The sequence below is a fragment of the Microcaecilia unicolor genome, chromosome 1 (assembly GCF_901765095.1).
Source record: "Microcaecilia unicolor chromosome 1, aMicUni1.1, whole genome shotgun sequence".
Classification (NCBI taxonomy): domain Eukaryota; kingdom Metazoa; phylum Chordata; class Amphibia; order Gymnophiona; family Siphonopidae; genus Microcaecilia; species Microcaecilia unicolor.
The window spans coordinates 911,518-934,513 of NC_044031.1; the positions used below are offsets into that span (position 1 = coordinate 911,518).

At 47.2% G+C, this 22,996-nt stretch overlaps 1 protein-coding gene across 1 annotated transcript in view; it reads right to left on the reverse strand.

Annotated features, from left to right (window-relative positions):
- CHPF2 (chondroitin polymerizing factor 2) overlaps window positions 1–22,996 on the reverse strand; it is a 32,170-nt gene continuing 9,174 nt past the window's right edge. Inside the window, exons 2-4 of the mRNA XM_030191847.1 lie at window positions 22,082–22,646; window positions 2,901–3,083; window positions 1–1,873 (exon numbers count right to left, since the gene is read on the reverse strand). Coding sequence (XP_030047707.1) covers window positions 614–1,873; window positions 2,901–3,083; window positions 22,082–22,646 — 2,008 coding nt within the window. The 3' untranslated portion in view covers window positions 1–613. The remainder of the gene's footprint in view (window positions 1,874–2,900; window positions 3,084–22,081; window positions 22,647–22,996) is intronic.

Genomic DNA, 22,996 nt, shown 5'->3' on the forward strand with positions numbered 1-22,996 from the left:
TTATTATGTCTTTGGCCATTACAGCCTCCATTTTTGCTTGTCTGATCTGCGCAGTTCTGTCCCTTTCTTCTATCTTTTCTTGTCTGTAGATTGACCTTTTCAGCCTGTACAGATTTCCACCACCTGGCTACTTTTAAGCAGGTTAAAAAGAGCACTGGAAGAGGGAAACATTGCATACAAAGAATTCCCCAAAATATACATGCTAGGCCAAACACACATTTATCAGCAGTTAACATTTCAGTGACTGAAAAATGCAATTTTCTGTAGACATGACATTAAGATTGAATCTTGTAGCAGTGCCCCAAGTTAAGTTAATGGTGCTTGAAGATAAATCTTTTCCTCACTTTCTGTACTTCTGAACAATAAATGGTGCTACTCAAAAGAATTACAGAAAAGGGGGAAACGGGCAAGACAGCAAAACTCTGATACTCAGCCTGACACAGTTATCCAGTACAAAATACATCTTCACTTCAAAAAGGAGCCATACTTTACTAATACGTTATAACACTGAAAGATATACAGTAACCTTCAATCCATTTTTTAAGTTCTGTCAGCCCTCAGTCTTGGTATCTAATTTCTCTTGTCCATGCCGCAGTTACAACCTTTTATTGCACTATGTGCTGTTGGCCTGCTCCTGTTCAAAGAGTGCCATAGCCAGGTGACTGCGTGATGCTAGACCCTCCAAGTTGCTCAGGACACAGCGGTGATACACCTCTTCACTCAACCGAGGGTTACAGTCCCGCAGGGCGTACTTCTGCACCAGAGCTGGTTCCACGGCACGAAACAAGTGGAGCTCCGAATATCTGAGAAACACATCAAAGACGTCTACGCTCTCCAAGACCTCATCATGGTCCAATATGTCAGCTGCCATCTTGGTCCGGGCTGCCATGTAGTCCGAGTTATAAAAGCAAGCTTCCACGGATATGTGATGATCAAAGTGTCCATCCCGGAGGAAATCAGTGGTGGAGGAGGACTGTTCACCACGGTACACCAAGACAGGGTTGAACTCTTGGAAGTGTACCGGAAAGAAAACCTGCCAGTTACTAATGGCATTCATACGGCAGCGGTTTAAGAACTCCATGTTGATCTCTGTCCAGACGCCAGCCAAGAAGAAAAGAGTGTCCATTGGATGCTTCTTAGAGACAATGTCCATCAGTTTGATCTGAGAGGGCACTTCAGTTTTTACACTAATCCAGGGGATTTTTACATCTGAGTAACGTTTCTCCAGTTCACCCACCATGAATTTCACACCGGCAAACACATCCAGCTGGTTCACCCGCTGAGCGTCATAGGGGTCATAGATAAAAAGGAGGGTCAGCAGGGCATTATCATGGGTGTCCAGAGTGTTCATGGCGAATACGTCCAGGAAGTTTCCCACATAGTCTAGATCACGCACACTTAAGGGCAAAACAATCTGGACCCGTGTGGCCTCAGTGACGTAAGGCATAGGGATGATCTCCACCTTACTCAAGGGCCTCAACAGGTTGACTCTCTTGACCAAGACATGGTTGTGTCCTTTTTGAGTGACCGTATCCAGCAGTAGGTCCAATGTGTATTCCATGCCCCGAGTAGGGTCGAATCGCCTGTAACCATTCAACAGTTGTTTTTTGTAGAAGCGAAGTGAAGGTTGGTATAGCTGGTTGAGTTGCTCCAGGGCTGTCTCCAAGATGTCGTTCACATCAGCCTTATTAGCACCACTCAGCTCACACTTTGGAGAGCCATCGAAACAGGAAAACAGGTGGTCCTCTGTAAAATACTCCCAGTTAATCACCTCAAAGCGGGATTTGGGCACAAAGGGAGGATTGATTCCTATGGGCCAGAGCGCCCCAGCTGCCCCTTTCGGTGTTAGGAAAGTCAGATTTTTTATTTGTAACTGCAAAAAAAAAAGAGAAAGTTCACCTGTGAGACTTTATCTGAATCTATGTCTTCAAATGTTAAATTCATAAAACACAACATTCCAGCCAATCACAAGTGCACGGAAGTATAAAAAAGTTAATTTTATATCAGCCTCATGACAGTTACTTTATTTAGTGGTTGAAGAAAAGTTGCTGGTGGTGGTGGAGGTTGGAGAGGGGAGGAATTAGTAAAGGCTCTCAGGAAATGCAATAGGCAGACTAAATGGATTGGCTAAGTTAATTAATAAACATATATGCATCCTATACTTAAGAAAAATGTAGCCCAACAGCTAAGGAAACCTGTTTCATTTGCCTTTTTAGTGGCGGTTGTTGGCCTGGAGCCATGCATCAAATCTTCACATCACTGTCCCTAAATCCCGGCCGCCTGGCGTTCCCTTCCCTGGAGGGAAAACCTGAGCTGGGAATGGAAGCCAGGTCCTTTTGCATGAGTCACGGGGACGGCCCATGCCTCCCATCCTCACCACACTTCAAACTGCCTCATTTTAACATGATAAAACCACAAGAATTGCTGAAGAAGAAAGGAGGCCTAGAAATATGGTTAGAAAAACATTTCTCCGTATTGTACAGGTACTGGCTGAATCTAAAATGTGCAAAAAAATCTTTCCATGCACCTGAACACTCTGCTCTGCCTTTAGAGGACACTCCATGAAGTTACATGGAAATACTTTTAAAATGACTAGGAGAAAATATGAATAGTTCCTGAAGGAGGTGGTAACAGTAATTAGAGCATCTGGGTTCAGAAAAGGATTGGGCAAGTTCCTGGAGGAAAGGTCCATAGTCTGTTATTCAGACAGACATGGGGAAAGCCACTATTTATCCCTGGGATCAGTAGCTTGAATTTTGCTACAGTTTGGGTTTCTGCCAGGTACTCGTTGACCTACTTGGGCCACTGCTGGAAACAGGATACTGGGCTCGATGGACCTCGGTCGGACTCAGCACGGTTTCTGTTATGTGCATTCAGAACAATAAGCATGTCTATATCACCTGAAGCTGTTTTATCTCCTCGTAGGTTCTCTCAAGTTCTATCTCACTAAATCGTTTGTGTAGTCGATACATCATGGTCACATCAGTCACAGGATGCACTGAAAAGGCCTTCAAGAAGTCTGCCCTGTCTTCCTTTACTGGGTCCACATTTTTACCGAGCTCAAACGAGTAGTACTGGAGACCCTGCGGGAGGAGAGAAGGGGTGAGGTTAGTACAGAGCTAGCGAGACTTGGGAGAACAGCAAAGTGTCCTTAACCTTCAATATTTACAGGAAAAAACAAAATACACAGCCAAAGAGACACACAGACAGCGACATCTCCATCCTAAATATAAGCTATCATAAGAAACATCAGGAGTATAAGACGTGGAGGGGCTGTTTCGATTCGACGTCTAAATCCGATTTTGGACGTTTTGAGGAAAACATCGAAGAATCCAGTGGCAAAAAGGCCCTTTTCAAAACAGAAAAATGTCAAACTTTGTGCTTAGTGGACCATTTTCGGGGAAAAAAAAAGTTGAAGGGAAAAATGCCCCAAAACAAGTCATTGGGATGTAGGAGGAATGGCCACACAGCAGTGGGGCACCCTGGCGGTACTGCAGTGGACTTCACATAAAAGGTCCCAGGTAAAGCCATGCGAAAAACACAACAAAGAAAATGTTTCACTCAATGTGGAAACTCAAAAGAATAAAACCTTTTCTTCCCAAGGGAAACATTCCATAGTCTGGTAAAATCAATGGTGCTAAGCCACCTAGATTACTGCAATGCAAAGAACAAATCATTAAGAAACTCCAAACTACACAAAACACAGCAGCCAGACTCATATTTGGAAAAACGAAATATGAAAGTGCCAAACCCGTAAGAGAAAAACTACATTGGCTCCCACGTTCAAAATCTGCACTCTGGTTCATAAAATCATACACGGTGAAGCTCCGGCTTACATGTCAAGCCTCACCAACCAGGAATTCTAATAGATCATCACATACATTCCTGAGTCTCCATTACCCCAGCTGCAAAGGCCTAAAATATAAACTAATATATGCATCCAGCTTCTCCTACATAAGCATGCAACTATGGAATGCACTACCAAAATCCACAAAAACAACACACGACAACTAATTTCCGAAAATTACTAAAAACCAACCTATTCAATAAGGCATACCACAATGATCCATCCTAAATACCAGAGAACAAAATTCATACCAGAACTGTACAAAACGGAACTCGCTATTCCTGACTGTTTAAGCTAATCTATCACGATTGAACTTTAACCCAACACCTTTTATTTCTCATTACGAAAATGAATTCTTTTACTTGATTGCCTAATCCACTCTCAGGCTTATTTTAGAAAGTGATCGCCGGCCATTTCCCGACATAAATCGGGCGATGGCCGGCGATCTCTCAAAAGCGGCAAAATCGGTATAATCGAAAGCGGCTTTTTTGACACCATCGCCGCTTTCCCATCGCCTCGCCGGCGAAAGTTCAAGGGGGCGTGTCGGCGGTGTAGCGAAGGTGGGATATGGGCGGGCATGGGCGTGGCTACCAGATGGCCGGCTTTCGCGGATAATGGAACAAAAAAAAAGCAGCGTTAAGCAGTATTTTGCTGGGTTTACTTGGTCCTTTTATTTTTTATTACATTTGTACCCTGCACTTTCCCACTCATGGCAGGCTCAATGCGGCTTACATGGGGCAATGGAGGGTTAAGTGACTTGCCCAGAGTCACAAGGAGCTGCCTGTGCCTGAAGTGGGAATCAAACTCAGTTCCTCAGGACCAAAGTCCACCACCCTAACCACTAGGCTACTCCTCCCCAAGCCTCAAAAGGGTGCCCCAACTGACCAGATGACCACTGGAGGGAATGGGGGATAACCTCCCCATAGTCCCCCAGTGGTCACCAACCCCCTCCCACACTAAAAAAAATAAAAATAAAAACCTTTTTTGCCAGCCTCAAATGTCATACCCAGCTCCCTGACAGCAGCATGCAGGTCGCTGGAGCAGTTTTTAGTGGGTGCAGTGTACTTCAGGCAGGCAGACCCAGGCGAACTATTTGGCTGGCGACGTTCGATTATGCCCCTCTCTGTCACCTGCATTATAACTATGTATTTCTCATTCCGGAATTGGTGATCGCCATTACGGAACAATGTAAGCCACATTGAGCCTGCAAATAGGTGGGAAAATGTGGGCTACAAATGCTACAAATAAATAAATCTCACCCTTACACCTGTATTTCATATGGGGAGCCCTCCAAAACAACAGGGCAGCCAATCAGAAAGATGCAACACGGCTACACAAAGAGCAGAACAGTGGAAGAAATCTGTATGAAGATAAATTTATTCAACCAACAATGCCGACCCAGGCCGTGTTTCGGGGGCAAATTAGGTTGAGAACTGGAAACCTCTTCACATATGTGTTGTTTCTCATATGACTGCAATCAAACAACAAGGGTAACCACACGATGGCTCCAGCGTCATTGCTAAAATAGCTTATAGATTTCTTCGTCTGTTCTGTGTCGCCCTCTAAACATTACATTACATTTGGCTTATATCCCGCTACCACCTTTTCAGTTTACAAACATCTTAAAAGGGATACAGAGATCAGAGCATTCTTCTGAGAATGACAATAGTTGTTTTGGAGACAGCAAAAACCTAATTATAATACATATTTCTTAAATAAGAGTTTTTTTTAAATCTTCTTTCGAAACATGAGATATGATTGTGAAGGAGAAAACGTTCCGACAATTTCTGGCTGCTTGAACGGCAAGAGGTTTGTCAAAGAGCGCTAGTCTCTTCCTACCCTTAGTGGGTGTGACCTGATTCTCTGTTAGAGGGGCAGCCTTCTATACCAGTTTTTCTTGAGAAATCCATCTTTTTTACAGATTAACTGGCTGTGCTGCAGCTCTGTCTGTACATTTTAGACTTAGCAGCTCTGTCTCTGAATCTCCCCCACAAATTCAAACTTAGTGGGTGTGACCTGATTCTCTGTTAGAGGGGCAGCCTTCTATACCAGTTTTTCTTGAGAAATCCATCTTTTTTACAGATTAACTGGCTGTGCTGCAGCTCTGTCTGTACATTTTAGACTTAGATCCCTCCCACCCACCCCTCTACCCACCCACCCCTAGGGTGATAGTTCTTATATACCCTCCCAAGCAACCTAATCTGCCTGCAGATAACTGCTCTGTCTCTGTGTTCAGGCTCTTCACCTCCTTTCCTCCCACATTTTTCTAACATAGTGGGTGTGACTTGTTCTTACTGGGCAGTGCCTACCTGCCTGCTGCCTACCATTCCAGTTTTAAGCCTCTAATCCAACTCTGCCATTCTATCTATCGCTTAACACCTCAGTCACTACATATATACCCATAACACCTCAGTTACTACTTATGGCCCCTTTACACATTCTCTTCCTTGCCCTGTCCCTTCCTAATCTTTTTCCCCTCCCCCTACCGCTGTCTACCACTGGAACTCACTGCCCACCCATGTCCTCTCCCATCTTGCTCACTACTGCAATACCCTACTCACCCCCGTCCCTCACCACCTCACCATCTCTCCTGTCCCCCTCCTCCTTCCTAGCTCTCAACCTTCAACACTTCCTTCCTGCCATTAACCCATCCCCATTCCTCCTAAGCGCATCCCGTCTTCGTCGCCTTCGTCGCCCTACCTCCCCCACCCTCCTCCGCACTCTCTTGCTCCTCCTCCTGCTATCCGCAGGAGACATCAATCCCAATCCAGGTCCCCCACACCTGTCCTCGTCCTATCCATGCAAACGTTTCCGGGATGTCTCCAATCTCATATCTATTCCCCTCCTCCCCCCCTCTTCCCTCCCCTTCTCATGTGCACTGTGGAATGCCCACTCGGTCTGCAACAAACTTCCCTTCACCCACGATCTCTTCATCTCTCATTCCCTTCACCTGCTTGCCCTAACTGAAACCTGGCTCTCCCCTGACGACTCTGCCTCAGTTGCGTCTCTATGCCATGGAGGCTATCTCTTCTCCCATACTCCCCGCCTAGTTGGCCGTGGAGGAGGCGTCGGGTTACTACTCTCGCCCTCCTGTAGCTTCCAACCCCTCCTCCTACCACAGTCTCACTGCTTCTCATCCTTTGAAGTCCACTCCATCCGTCTATTCTACCCGTTGCCACTCAGAGTGGCAGTCATTTACCGCCCCCCTGATAAATCCCTCCCTTCCTTCCTCACCGACTTCGATGCCTGGCTTTCTGTTTTTCTTGAACCCTCATCTCCATCCCTCATTCTCGGAGACTTCAACATACACGTTGATGACCTGTCCAACTCTCACGCTTCTCAGTTCCTCACTCTAACATCCTCCTTCAACCTCCAGCTATGTTCCACCACCCCTACTCACCGTGATGGCCATTGCCTTGACCTCGTCCTCTCCTCTTCCGGCTCACCCTCCAATTTCCACACCTCAGCTCTTCCTGTCTCTGATCATCACCTGATCACCTTCACACTTCTTCACCCTCCCCCTCAGCCCCGCCCAACATTAACCACTACTTCCAGGAATCTCCAGATTATTGACCCTCCCACCTTATCATCTAGTATTTCTAATCTCCTCCCCTCCATCATGTCCTCCGAGTCTGTTGACGAGGCTGTCTCCGCTTACAATGCCACTCTCTCCTCTGCTCTGGACACCCTTGCACCATCCACCTCCCGTCCCACAAGGCGTACTAATCCCCAGCCCTGGCTGACCCCTTGCATCCGTTACCTTCGCTCCTGCGCCCGATCTGCTGAACGCCTCTGGAGGAAATCTCGCACCCATTCAGATTTCCTTCACTACAAATTCATGCTATCCTCCTTCCAGTCCTCACTATTCCTTGCCAAACAGGACTATTACACCCAATTGACTAATTCTCTCAGCTCTAACCCTCGTCGTCTCTTCGCCACCCTTAACTCCCTCCTCAAAGTGCCCTCCGCTCCCACCCCCCCGTCACTCTCTCCTCAATCACTGGCTGACTACTTCCGCGACAAGGTGCAAAAGATCAACCTTGAGTTCACTACCAAGCCACCTCCTCCTCTTCACCCTTCAACCCTCTCCCTCAACCAACCAACCCAGACCTCCTTCTCCTCCTTTCCTGATATCTCCGAGGAGGAAACCGCCCGCCTTCTTTCCTCCTCAAAATGCACCACTTGTTCCTCTGATCCCATCCCCACCAACTTACTTAACACCATCTCTCCTACTATCACCCCCTCCATCTGTCATATCCTCAACCTCTCTCTCTCCACTGCAACTGTCCCCGACACCTTCAAGCATGCTGTAGTCACGCCACTCCTCAAAAAACCATCACTAGACCCTACCTGTCCCTCCAACTACCGCCCCATCTCCCTCCTACCCTTCCTCTCCAAGACACTTGAGCGCGCAGTCCACAGCCGCTGCCTTGATTTTCTCTCCTCTCATGCCATCCTTGATCCGCTTCAATCCGGTTTTCGCCCTCTTCACTCGACAGAAACAGCACTTTCTAAAGTCTGTAATGACCTGTTCCTTGCCAAATCCAGAGGCCACTACTCCATCCTCATCCTCCTGGATCTATCCGCCGCTTTTGACACTGTCAATCATGACTTACTTCTTGCCACACTGTCCTCATTTGGGTTCCAGGGCTCTGTCCTCTCCTGGTTCTCCTCCTATCTCTCCCACCGCACCTTCAAAGTTCACTCTCATGGATCTTCCTCCACCCCCATCCCCTTATCTGTTGGTGTTCCCCAGGGATCGGTCCTTGGACCCCTTCTCTTCTCAATCTACACCTCTTCCCTGGGCTCCCTGATCTCATCTCATGGTTTCCAGTATCATCTCTATGCTGATGACACCCAACTGTATCTCTCCACACCAGACATCACCGCGGAGACCCAGGCAAAGGTATCGGCCTGCTTATCCGACATTGCTGGCTGGATGTCCAACCGCCACCTGAAACTGAACATGTCTAAGACCGAGCTTATCGTCTTTCCACCAAAACCCACTTCTCCTCTTCCTCCACTTTCTATCTCAGTTGATAACACCCTCATCCTCCCCGTCTCATCTGCCCGCAACCTCGGAGTCATCTTTGACTCCTCTCTCTCCTTCTCTGCGCATATCCAGCAGATAGCCAAGACCTGTCGCTTCTTCCTCTTTAACATCAGCAAAATTCGCCCTTTCCTCTCTGAACACACCACCCGAACTCTCGTCCACGTTCTCATTACCTCTCGCCTGGACTACTGCAACTTACTCCTCACCGGCCTCCCACTTAGCCATCTATCCCCCCTTCAGTCTGTTCAGAACTCTGCTGCACGTCTCATATTCCGCCAGAACCGATATACTCATATCACCCCTCTCCTCAGGTCACTTCACTGGCTTCCGATCAGATACCGCATTCAATTCAAGCTTCTCCTTCTTACCTACAAATGCACTCAGTCTGCTGCCCCTCACTACCTCTCTACCCTCATCTCCCCTTACGTTCCCGCCCGTAACCTCCGTTCACAGGATAAATCCCTCCTCTCAGTACCCTTCTCCACCACCGCCAACTCCAGGCTCCGCTCATTCTGCCTCGCCTCACCCTATGCTTGGAACAACCTTCCTGAACCCTTACGCCAAGCCCCCTCCCTGCCCGTCTTCAAGTCTTTGCTTAAAGCCCACCTCTTCAATGCTGCATTCGGCACCTAACCCTTACCGTTCAGTGAATCCAGACTGCCCCAATTTGACTGCCCCTATCGGACCGACCGTTCACTTGTCTATTAGATTGTAAGCTCTTTGAGCAGGGACTGTCTCTCTTTGTTAAATTGTACAGCGCTGCGTGACCCTAGTGGCGCTCTAGAAATGTTGAGTAGTAGTAGTAGTAGTAGTTAGATGAGGGGAAAGTGAAAAAATTAGCAGCTTCCTGTCTCCGATAGAGGTTGCGAACAAAAATGAACTAGCAAATAGCAAAAACCTTCTGTACCCAACTGTACACAACTACAATAGCCCTTATGCCTGCAGGTGTCACCCGTATGTAGGTACAGAAGGTTTTTGGTGGGCCCTGGAGGGCTCACACTTTCCACCACAAGTATAAAAGTTAGAAAGAGATATGGGCCTGGGTCCCCTTCTCTACAGTGCACTGCACCAACCACTAGGCTACTTCAAGGATCTGCCTGCTGTCTGGTATGTATTGTTTCTTTTACATCTTTTGGGGGTGGGAGGAAGTCTGTGACCACTGGGGGAGTAAGGGAGGGTCATGCCTTAATCCCTCCAGTGGTCATTTGGGGCACCTTTTGTGACATAGTCAAGATTCAAACTAGGTCAGCAGCAGTGGCGTAGGAAGGGGGGGCGGTGGGGCGGTCCGCCCCGGGTGCACGCCGTTGGGGGGGTGTCGGCTCCGTTAGTTCCTTGCTCCCTCTGCCCCAGAACAGGTTACTTCCTGTTCCGGGGCAGAGAGAGCAAGGAACCAACGGAGCTGACGCAGCTCCCAGCGACGTGGACTCGGGGGCGGATCGGCCCTCCCGCCCGCCCCTCGCTTCTTCGTTTCTTCGTCAATTAAGAATGCGCTCTGGGGGGGGGGGGAGGGTGTGCTCCGGAGGGGGGGGGGGGGCGCCGTGCTGCACCCTGGGGGGGGGGGGGTGCGCAGCGGCAACCTGCCCCGGGTGTCAGCCACCCTCGCTACAGCTCTGGTCAGCAGTTTAACATTTTAATTGCAATTAATCACGGGACATAGCCAGCAGTCCACTGGGATGCACGCATTTCCTCTCCCTACCCAGCCCCCACACAAACAGATTAGATATCCCTAGGCTCCCTGATTTCTTCTCATGGTCTCCACTATCATCTTTATGCCGACGACACCCAGCTTTATCTCTCCACACCACAAATCACTGCGGATACCCAGGCCAAAGTCTCGGCCTGCTTATCCGACATTGCTGCCTGGATGTCCAACCGCCACCTGAAACTGAATATGTCTAAGACTGAACTTATTGTTTTCCCACCCAAACCCACTTCCCCTCTCCCTTCACTCTCTATCTCAGTTGATAACACCGTCATCGTCCCCGTCTCATCTGCCCGCAACCTCGGTGTCATCTTCGACTCCTCCCTCTCCTTTTCTGCGCACATCCAGCAGATAGCCAAGACCTGTCGCTTCTTCCTCTACAACATTAGCAAAATTCGCCCCTTCCTCTCCGAGCACACCACCCGAACTCTCATCCACTCTCTCATTACCTCTCGCCTTGACTACTGCAACCTACTCCTGACCGGCCTCCCACGTAGCCATCTATCTCCCCTTCAGTCCATCCAGAACTCTGCCGCACGTCTTATCTTCCGCCTTAACCGATATACTCATGTCACCCCTCTCCTCAAGTCACTTCACTGGCTCCCAATCGGATACCGCATACAGTTCAAGCTTCTCTTACTCACCTACAAATGCACTCGATCTGCGGCCCCTCCATACCTCTCTACCCTCATCTCCCCGTACGTCCCTACCCGTAACCTCCGCTCTCAAGACAAATCCCTCCTTTCAGTACCCTTCTCCACCACCTCCAACTCCAGGCTCCGCCCCTTCTGTCTCGCCTCACCCCATGCCTGGAACAAACTCCCTGAGCCCATACGCCGTGCCCCCTCCCTACCCATCTTCAAATCAATGCTCAAAGCCCACCTCTTCAATATCGCCTTCGGCACCTAACCACTTCACCTCTTCTCAGGAAAACTTATCTACCCCAACTTGACATTTCGTCCTTTAGATTGTAAGCTCTTCCGAGCAGGGACCGTCCTTAATTGTTAATTTGTACAGCGCTGCGTAACCCTAGTAGCGCTCTAGAAATGTTTAGTAGTAGTATATCGTACCTTTGCTGGTGGGGATGCTGAAGCCCTGCCAGTAGAAGAAATCCACTGCCAAAGCAGACCCCTTCCCCCTTGTACTGCCTCAAGAGTGAAGAAATCAGCAGGGTACCTCCACCTGCCGATTCTGACACTCCCCGAGCATCCTAAGTTCATCCATGACTCATGCAGTGGATTCCTTCAGCTGGAAGGGCTTCAGCTACACCACCAGCCACTGAACACATACTGCAGCATTGCAGTGAGCCTGAACCCATTCTATCTCTCATGTGCCCCCTTCTGCCTTGACCCATTCTCTCTCATAGTGCCCCCTGCTGTCACCAATTTTCTCTCTCTCAAATTTTCCCTCTGTGCCTTCACCTAGGAAGCAGCATCAGAAGGAGGCACAAAGGTCAGAGGGAAAGGTCCGGTGCAGACCGAGACAGCATTTCAAGACAGCTGTTGCTGCAGGGAGAAAACTTACTGGAAGGAAAATAAAAAAGTAAACCAGGAGAGGAAGGGAGGGGAGGCATGAAAGAGCCGGTGGCGGACCAGGAGGGGCAGGTGAGATGCTGGAGTGACCGTGCAGTAGGGGAGGAAAGGCAGTTAATTATCAAGACTAAAAAAATTTAATTGAAACAGGTCTAGACAAAACGTCCAAGTTATTGCTTTGTTCCATTATGCCAGAAAATGTTAAAGTTTTGGGAACACCCAAGTCCTGCCCCCAAGATGTTGCTTCGAAAAGTCTTATAAATGGGTTTTGAAAATAGGGATTTGGACATTTTGGCAAAACAAACAAACAAAAAAAAGGTCCATCTGCCACTTTGTGCTACAGGAAATTCTACAAACCGAACCAGAGAAGCTCCATCCTAAAGCCCACAATTCTATAGGGAAATCCAGAAATACGACCAGAGAGACACACAGATAGTGAAATCTTCATCCTAAACCCCGCAATTCAACAGGAAAATCCAGGAATGCAACCAGAGAGACACACAGACAGTGAAATCTTCATCCTAAACCCCGCAATTCAACAGGAAAATCCAGGAATGCAACCAGATAGACACACAGACAGTGAAATCTTCATCCTAAACCCCGCAATTCAACAGGAAAATCCAGGAATGCAACCAGAGAGACACACAGACAGTGAAATCTTCATCCTAAACCCCGCAATTCAACAGGAAAATCCAGGAATGCAACCAGAGAGACACACAGGCAGTGAAATCTTCATCCTAAACCCCGCAATTCAACAGGAAAATCCAGGAATGCAACCAGAGAGACACACAGTGAAATCTTCATCCTAAACCCCGCAATTCAACAGGAAAATCCAGGAATGCAACCAGAGAGACACACAGACAGTGAAATCTTCATCCTAAACCCCGCAATTCAACAGGAAAATCCAGGAATGCAACCAGAGAGACACACAGACAGTGAAATCTTCATCCTAAACCCCGCAATTCAACAGGAAAATCCAGGAATGCAACCAGAGAGACACACAGACAGTGAAATCTTCATCCTAAACCCCGCAATTCAACAGGAAAATCCAGGAATGCAACCAGAGAGACACACAGACAGTGAAATCTTCATCCTAAACCCCGCAATTCAACAGGAAAATCCAGGAATGCAACCAGAGAGACACACAGACAGTGAAATCTTCATCGTAAACCCCGCAATTCAACAGGAAAATCCAGGAATGCAACCAGAGAGACACACAGACAGTGAAATCTTCATCCTAAACCCCGCAATTCAACAGGAAAATCCAGGAATGCAACCAGAGAGACACACAGGCAGTGAAATCTTCATCCTAAACCCCGCAATTCAACAGGAAAATCCAGGAATGCAACCAGAGAGACACACAGACAGTGAAATCTTCATCCTAAACCCTGCAATTCAACAGGAAAATCCAGGAATGCAACCAGAGAGACACACAGACAGTGAAATCTTCATCCTAAACCCCGCAATTCAACAGGAAAATCCAGGAATGCAACCAGAGAGACACACAGACAGTGAAATCTTCATCCTAAACCCCGCAATTCAACAGGAAAATCCAGGAATGCAACCAGAGAGACACACAGACAGTGAAATCTTCATCCTAAACCCCGCAATTCAACAGGAAAATCCAGGAATGCAACCAGAGAGACACACAGGCAGTGAAATCTTCATCCTAAACCCCGCAATTCAACAGGAAAATCCAGGAATGCAACCAGAGAGACACACAGGCAGTGAAATCTTCATCCTAAACCCCGCAATTCAACAGGAAAATCCAGGAATGCAACCAGAGAGACACACAGACAGTGAAATATAGTTTATTGTTAAAACTTGCTATACAGCCTAAGCTAACTGGCAGGTCTAGGCAGTTTAACAGACTAAATCATAAAATTTAAAACTAGAAAAAGAACAACAATATAGGACAAAAACAGAGATACCTCTATTCTAAACCTAACCATATTATTATTATTAGCATTTGTATAGCGCTACCAGGCGTACACAGCGATGAACACCTGACATAAAGAGACAGTCCCTGCTCAAAAGAGCTTACAATCTAAAAATACAGACAGACAAGACAGTTACGGGTGAGGGAAGTAATGGGTGAGAAGGAAGGAAGGGACAAGGGGAGGGCAATTGAGTATTGGCTAGGAGCTAAAAGCAGCTTCTAAAGCTAACTATACCGCAGGAAATGCAAGGAATACATACAGGAGAGCCGGGGACAGAGGCATCTCTCTTCTAAAGCTAACCATACCGCAGGAAATGCAAGGAATACATACAGGAGAGCCGGGGACAGAGGCATCTCTATTCTAAAGCTAACCATTACGCAGGAAATGCAAGGAATACATACAGGAGAGCCGGGGACAGAGACATCTCTCTTCTAAAGCTAACCATACCGCAGGAAATGCAAGGAATAGATACAGGAGAGCCGGGGACAGAGGCATCTCTCTTCTAAAGCTAACCATACCACAGGAAATGCAAGGAATACATACAGGAGAGCCGGGGACAGAGACATCTCTCTTCTAAAGCTAACCATACCATAGGAAATGCAAGGAATAGATTCAGGAGAGCCGGGGACTGAGGCATCTCTATTCTAAAGCTAACCATACCACAGGAAATGCAAGGAATAGATACAGGAGAGACGGGGACAGAGGCATCTCTCTTCTAAAGCTAACCATACCACAGGAAATGCAAGGAATACATACAGGAGAGCTGGGGACAGAGACATCTCTCTTCTAAAGCTAACCATACCACAGGAAATGCAAGGAATAGATACAGGAGAGCCGGGGACAGAGGCATCTCTATTCTAAAGCTAACCATACCGCAGGAAATGCAAGGAATACATACAGGAGAGCCGTGGACAGAGACATCTCTATTCTAAAGCTAACCATACCGCAGGAAATGCAAGGAATACATACAGGAGAGCCGGGGACAGAGGCATCTCTATTCTAAAGCTAACCATACCGCAGGAAATGCAAGGAATACATACAGGAGAGCCGGGGACAGAGGCATCTCTATTCTAAAGCTAACCATACCACAGGAAATGCAAGGAATAGATACAGGAGAGACGGGGACAGAGGCATCTCTCTTCTAAAGCTAACCATACCACAGGAAATGCAAGGAATACATACAGGAGAGCCGGGGACAGAGACATCTCTCTTCTAAAGCTAACCATACCACAGGAAATGCAAGGAATAGATACAGGAGAGCTGGGGACAGAGGCATCTCTATTCTAAAGCTAACCATACCGCAGGAAATGCAAGGAATACATACAGGAGAGCCGGGGACAGAGACATCTCTATTCTAAAGCTAACCATACCGCAGGAAATGCAAGGAATACATACAGGAGAGCCGGGGACAGAGGCGTCTCTCTTCTAAAGCTAACCGTACCGCAGGAAATGCAAGGAATAGATACAGGAGAGCCGGGGACAGAGGCATCTCTCTTCTAAAGCTAACCATACCGCAGGAAATGCAAGGAATAGATACAGGAGAGCCGGGGACAGAGGCATCTCTATTCTAAAGCTAACCATACCGCAGGAAATGCAAGGAATACATACAGGAGAGCCGGGGACAGAGGCATCTCTATTCTAAAGCTAACCATACCGCAGGAAATGCAAGGAATACATACAGGAGAGCCGGGGACAGAGGCATCTCTCTTCTAAAGCTAACCATACCGCAGGAAATGCATGGAATACATACATAGTAACATAGTAGATGACGGCAGAAAAAGACCTGCACGGTCCACCCAGTCTGCCCAACAAGATAAACTCACATGTGCCATTTTTTGTATATACCTTACCTTGATTTGTACCTGTCTTTTTCAGGGCACGGACCGTATAAGTCTGCCCAGCACTATCCCCGCCTCCCAACCACCAGCCCCGCCTCCCACCATCGGCTAATCTTCTGGGGATCCCTTCCTTCTGAGCAGGATTCCTTTATGTTTATCCCACGCATGTTTGAATTCCGTTACCGTTTGGAGAGCCGGGGACAGAGGCATCTCTATTCTAAAGCTAACCATAATGCAGAAAATGCAAGGAATACATACAGGAGAGCCGGGGACAGAGGCATCTCTCTTCTAAAGCTAACCATACCGCAGGAAATGCAAGGAATACATACAGGAGAGCCGGGGACAGAGGCGTCTCTCTTCTAAAGCTAACTATACCGCAGGAAACGCAAGGAATAGATACAGGAGAGCCGGGGACACAGACATCTCTATTCTAAAGCTAACCATACCGCAGGAAATGCAAGGAATACATACAGGAGAGCCGGGGACAGAGACATCTCTCTTCTAAAGCTAACCATACCACAGGAAATGCAAGGAATACATACAGGAGAGCCGGGGGCAGAGGCATCTCTATTCTAAAGCTAACCATACCGCAGGAAATGCATGGAATACATACATAGTAACATAGTAGATGACGGCAGAAAAAGACCTGCACGGTCCACCCAGTCTGCCCAACAAGATAAACTCACATGTGCCATTTTTTGTGTATACCTTACCTTGATTTGTACCTATCTTTTTCAGGGCACAGACCGTATAAGTCTGCCCAGCACTATCCCTGCCTCCCACCCACCAGCCCCGCCTCCCACCATCGGCTAAGCTTCTGGGGATCCCTTCCTTCTGAGCAGGATTCCTTTATGTTTATCCCACGCATGTTTGAATTCCGTTACCGTTTGGAGAGCCGGGGACAGAGGCATCTCTATTCTAAAGCTAACCATACCACAGGAAATGCAAGGAATAGATACAGGAGAGCCAGGGACTGAGGCATCTCTCTTCTAAAGCTAACCATACCACAGGAAATGCAAGGAATAGATACAGGAGAGCCAGGGACTGAGGCATCTCTATTCTAAAGCTAACCATACCACAGGAAATGCAAGGAATAGATACAGGAGAGCCGGGGACAGAGGCATCTCTCTTCTAAAGCTAACCATACCACAGGAAATGCAAGGAATAGATACAGGAGAGCCAGGGACTGAGGCATCTCTATTCTAAAGCTAACCATACCACAGGAAATGCAAGGAATAGATACAGGAGAGCCGGGGACAGAGGCATCTCTCTTCTAAAGCTAACCATACCACAGGAAATGCAAGGAATAGATACAGGAGAGCCAGGGACTGAGGCATCTCTATTCTAAAGCTAACCATACCACAGGAAATGCAAGGAATAGATACAGGAGAGCCGGGGACAGAGGCATCTCTCTTCTAAAGCTAATCATACCACAGGAAATGCAAGGAATAGATACAGGAGAGCCAGGGACTGAGGCATCTCTATTCTAAAGCTAACCATACCACAGGAAATGCAAGGAATACATACAGGAGAGACGGGGACAGAAACATCTGTATTGTAAACCTGACTCCACTACAGGAAATCCTAAATGATAGTTACTAACGTGCATTAAGGGAATAATGTATTTTTGCCCAATATATAGTAAAACTATGCATATTTGCGATTAATGCTAGTTTTTGCTCTTCTACATGAGATATGAAACATGCAAATGAATGCACAGCACCTCATTACTATGCAAATTAAATAACCCAGCTTGCAAGTCGCATGATATGAGGCCGGGCCTGCACTCAAATGTCCCACTTCACCTCCACTCTTGCCCCAAAGTAACAGAAATGCATATTTAGTGGAGGAGGGTAGTTAGTGGGGTCCCGCAGGGGTCTGTGCTGGGTCCGTTGCTTTTTAATGTATTTATAAATGACCTAGAGATGGGAATAACTAGTGAGGTAGTTAAATTCGCCGATGACACAAAATTATTCAGGGTCGTCAAGTCGCAGGAGGAATGTGAACGATTACAGGAGGACCTTGCGAGACTGGGAGAATGGGCGTGCAAGTGGCAGATGAAGTTCAATGTTGACAAGTGCAAAGTGATGCATGTGGGTAAGAGGAACCCGAATTATAGCTACGTCTTGCAAGGTTCCGCGTTAGGAGTTACGGATCAAGAAAGGGATCTGGGTGTCGTCGTCGATGATACGCTGAAACCTTCTGCTCAGTGTGCTGCTGCGGCTAGGAAAGCGAATAGAATGTTTGGTGTTATTAGGAAGGGTATGGAGTCCAGGTGTGCGGATGTTATAATGCCGTTGTATCGCTCCATGGTGCGACCGCACCTGGAGTATTGTGTTCAGTACTGGTCTCCGTATCTCAAAAAAGATATAGTAGAATTGGAAAAGGTACAGCGAAGGGCGACGAAAATGATAGTGGGGATGGGACGACTTTCCTATGAAGAGAGGCTGAGAAGGCTAGGGCTTTTCAGCTTGGAGAAGAGACGGCTGAGGGGAGATATGATAGAAGTGTATAAAATAATGAGTGGAATGGATCGGGTGGATGTGAAGCGACTGTTCACGCTATCCAAAAATACTAGGACTAGAGGGCATGAGTTGAAGCTACAGTGTGGTAAATTTAAAACGAATCGGAGAAAATTTTTCTTCACCCAACGTGTAATTAGACTCTGGAATTCGTTGCCGGAGAACGTGGTACGGGCGGTTAGCTTGACGGAGTTTAAAAAGGGGTTAGATAGATTCCTAAAGGACAAGTCCATAGACCGCTATTAAATGGACTTGGAAAAATTCCGCATTTTTAGGTATAACTTGTCTGGAATGTTTTTACGTTTGGGGAGCGTGCCAGGTGCCCTTGACCTGGATTGGCCACTTGGTGACAGGATGCTGGGCTAGATGGACCTTTGGTCTTTCCCAGTATGGCACTACTTATGTACTTATGTACTTATCTAAAATCCCACAGAAAATATCACTGCGATAGTATGTGTTATTTTACTGCAGCCTTGTAGCTAGCTCTTTCTCCGGTTGCAAAAGTACTGCTTACGTGTGTAATTACTGGATATCAAACATCCAAGACCCGAAGTGATGATATACTTTTTTTTATCTCATCCTTCTCGATTTATCTGCTGCTTTTGACACTATTGATCACAGCCTACTCCTTGATACTACTACTACTACTTAACATTTCTAGAGCGCTACTAGGGTTACGCAGCGCTGTACAATTTAACAAAGAGAGACAGTCCCTGCTCAAAGAGCTTACAATCTAATAGACAAGTGAACGGTCGGTCCGATAGGGGCAGTCAAATTGGGGCAGTCTGGATTCACTGAATGGTAAGGGTTAGGTGCCGAACGCAGCATTGAAGAGGTGGGCTTTAAGCAAAGACTTGAAGACGGGCAGGGAGGGGGCTTGGCGTAAGGGCTCAGGAAGGTTGTTCCAAGCATAGGGTGAGGCGAGGCAGAATACGCTGTCCTCACTTGGATTTCAGGGCTCTGTTCTTTCCTGGTTTTCTTCTTATCTCTCCCAGCGTACCTTTAGTATATACTCTAGTGGATCCTCCTCTACTTCTATCCCACTGTCAGTTGGTGTACCTCAGGGATCTGTCCTGGGACCTCTTCTTTTCTCCATCTATACTTCTTCCCTTGTTACTCTGATCTCATCCCATGGTTTTCAGTATCATCTTTATGCTGATGACTCCCAGATCTACCTCTCCACACCAGAAATCTCAGCCGAAATCCAGGCCAAAGTATCAGCCTGCCTGTCTGACATTGCTGCCTGGATGTCTCAGCGCCATCTGAAACTAAACATGACCAAGACTGAGCTTCTTATCTTTCCCCCTAAACCAACCTCTCCTCCTCCCCCATTCTCTATTTCTGTAGATAACACTCTCATCCTTCCTGTCTCATCAGCTCGTAACCTTGGGGTCATCTTCGACTCCTCCCTCTCCTTCTCTGCACATATTCAGCAGACTGCTAAAACCTGTCATTCCTTTCTCTATAATATCAGCAAAATTCGCCCTTTCCTTTCTGAGCACACTACCAGAACCCTCATCCACACTCTTATCACCTCTCGCTTAGACTATTGCAACTTGCTTCTCACAGGTCTCCCACTTAGCCATCTCTCTCCTCTTCAATCTGTTCAAAATTCTGCTGCATGACTAATATTCTGCCAATGTCACTATGCTCATGTTAGCCCTCTCCTCAAGTCACTTCACTGGCTTCCTATCCGTTTCCGCATACAGTTCAAACTCCTCTTATTGACCTATAAAAGTGCATTCACTCTGCAGCTCCTCAGTACCTCTCCACTCTCATCTCTCCCTACATTCCTCCCCAGGAACTCCGTTCACTGGGTAAATCTCTCTTATCTGCACCCTTCTCCTCCACTGCTAACTCCAGACTTCGTTCCTTTTATCTTGCTGCACCATAAGCCTGGAATAGACTTCCTGAGCCGGTACGTCAAGCTCCATCTCTGGCCGTCTTCAAATCTAAGCTAAAAGCCCACCTTTTTGATGCTGCTTTTAACTCCTAACCCTTATTCACTTGTTCAGAAGCCTTATTTTATCATCCTCACTTTAATATTCCCTTATCTCTTGTTTGTCCTGATTGTCTGTCCTAATTAGATTGTAAGCTCTGTGGAGCAGGGACTGTCTCTTCATGTTCAAGTGTACAGCGCTGCGTACGTCTAGTAGCGCTTTAGAAATGATAAGTAGTAGTAGTAGTTTATGAAGTGGCTGCCTTTGCTGGACATTCAGCCAAATTCAAGGGTTTCCCCCACAGCTGCCTTTTGTGACACGCCCTGCAAATTGTGCTGGTTCTGACTTGGACGTTTCTTTTCCTATCTAGATGACCTGTGGAAAGTTGTGCATGACATTGGGATGATCCGATAACAGATAAGTGGAATTTAATGATTCAGTATTACAATACTACTACTACTACTTAACATTTCTATAGCGCTGCTAGGGTTACGCAGCGCTGTACAATTTAACATAAAAGGACAGGCCCTGCTCAAAGAGCTTACAATCTAAAGGACAAGTGAGTAGATGATACGATGGGGGCAGTCAATTTGGGGCAGTCCGGATATCCTGAAGGTAAGAGTTAGGTGCCGAAGGCAGCATTGAAGAGGTGGGTTTTAAGCAGAGCCTTGAAGATGGGCAGGGAGGGGGCTTGACGTAGGGGCTCAGGAAGGTTGTTCCAGGCATAGGGTGAGGCGAGGCAGAATGGGCGGAGCCTGGAGTTGGCAGTGGTGGAGAAGGGTACTGAGAGGAGGGATTTGTCCTGTGAACGGAGGTTTCGGGTGGGAACATAAGGGGAGATGAGGGTAGAGAGGTAGTGAGGGGCAGCAATCTTGATGGAAAGGTGAGGTAGTGGCACAAATTTACGCCGGATGCAAAGAACAAGTTATTAAGAAACTCCAAATTGCCCAGAACACTGCAGCTAGACTCATATTTGGAAAAGCGAAATACGAAAGCGCCGAACCCCTCAGAGAAAAACTACACTGGTACCCACTAAAAGAACAAATACGTTCAAAATCTGTACCCTGGTTCATAAAATCATTCATGGCGAGGCCCCGGTATATATGTCAGACGTCACAGACTTACCAACCAGGAACACAAAAAGGTCATCACGCACATTCTTGAACCTCCACTATCCCAGTTGCAAAGGACTAAATATAAATCAATCCATGCATCTAGCTTCTCCTACATCAGCACGCAACTATGGAATGCACTACCAAAGGCCGTGAAAACAGTGCACGACCTAACAGCCTTCCGGAAATTACTAAAGACCAACCTGTTCAAAAAGACTTACCATAGTGATCCTTCACAAATGACCTGACATCAAAACTCTACCAGAACCAGACAATATCGAACTCTATTCCTGTTTGCTTCAATTAATTTGTCACTAATTAACGTTAATGCATTACCCCCTTATCGCTCATGCCTGAAATGACATGTTTATCTAACTTACTTTACAATTTATTTCAACATTTATGTACTTTAAATGCATTACTACTTTGTATTTCTCATTCCGGAAATGGCGATCGCCATTACGGCATAACGTAAGCCACAATGAGCCTGCAAAAAGGTGGGAAAATGTGGGCTACAAATGCAACAAACAAACAAATAAATTCCGAGTATATTCTAAGGCAGTAAGGCACGAGAAAGAACATGAACTGGAGTTACCTGGTGCTCAGTGACACAGCTCATCCCAAGGAAGTCGACAATGCATCGCCCAAGCCACTCATCTGGCCGGACACTCAAGATATCGTTGCGACAACTATCCAGGTATTTCTGTAGCTTCAGCAGAAGGCTGCGGGAAAGGAGGTAACCGTAACCACCGTGGCAATACTTGGCATGTTCGTCTCCTCCAATGAACTCTTCCGCACGGCCCAGGTACAAGTCCTGGTTAATGCTGAGGTGCTTCACGAGGCTCTTGATTCTCTCTGCCTGGGTGTACGTGTCATCCTGTGTGACGTAGAACCAATCGTACTGCGACGCAAAGTGATCATGGATATAACGTACAGTCTCGTACATCAGCCAGACTGGGCGTTCATCCCCGTGGGATACCACCTGCATGCCATGAGGGATTTTGCCTCCCCTCAACCCAGAGAAGAACAGCAAATGATGGAAATGGTGAGCAAGTGTGCGATTTACCGCCACCGCCAGGGTGTTCAGGGTGTTCTTAGAGGTCAGGATGGCAACAAAAAGCCTCTCCCGGAATCCCAACTCTGTCTGAATATATCTTGTTCTGTCAACAGCAAAAATGCAAAGCAGACAGACAAATTCAAAGTCCAGCTTTTTCATAGCCCAAAGCAGAAAACAAGAATAAAAATATATGAACATAAGCGTTGCCATATTGGGACAGACCAACCAGCTTATTTTTGAAGGACATCGCCGGCCATCTTCCGACACAAATCGATAGATGGCTGGCCATCTCCTTAAGCCGGCCAAATCAGTATAATCGAAAGCCGGTTTTGGGCGTCCCCAACTGCTTTCCGTCACTGGGACGGCCAAAGTTCCCGGGGGTGTGTCAGAAGGGTAGCGAAGGCGAAACAGGGGCGTGCTTAAGAGATGGGCGCCCTCGGCCGATAATGGAAA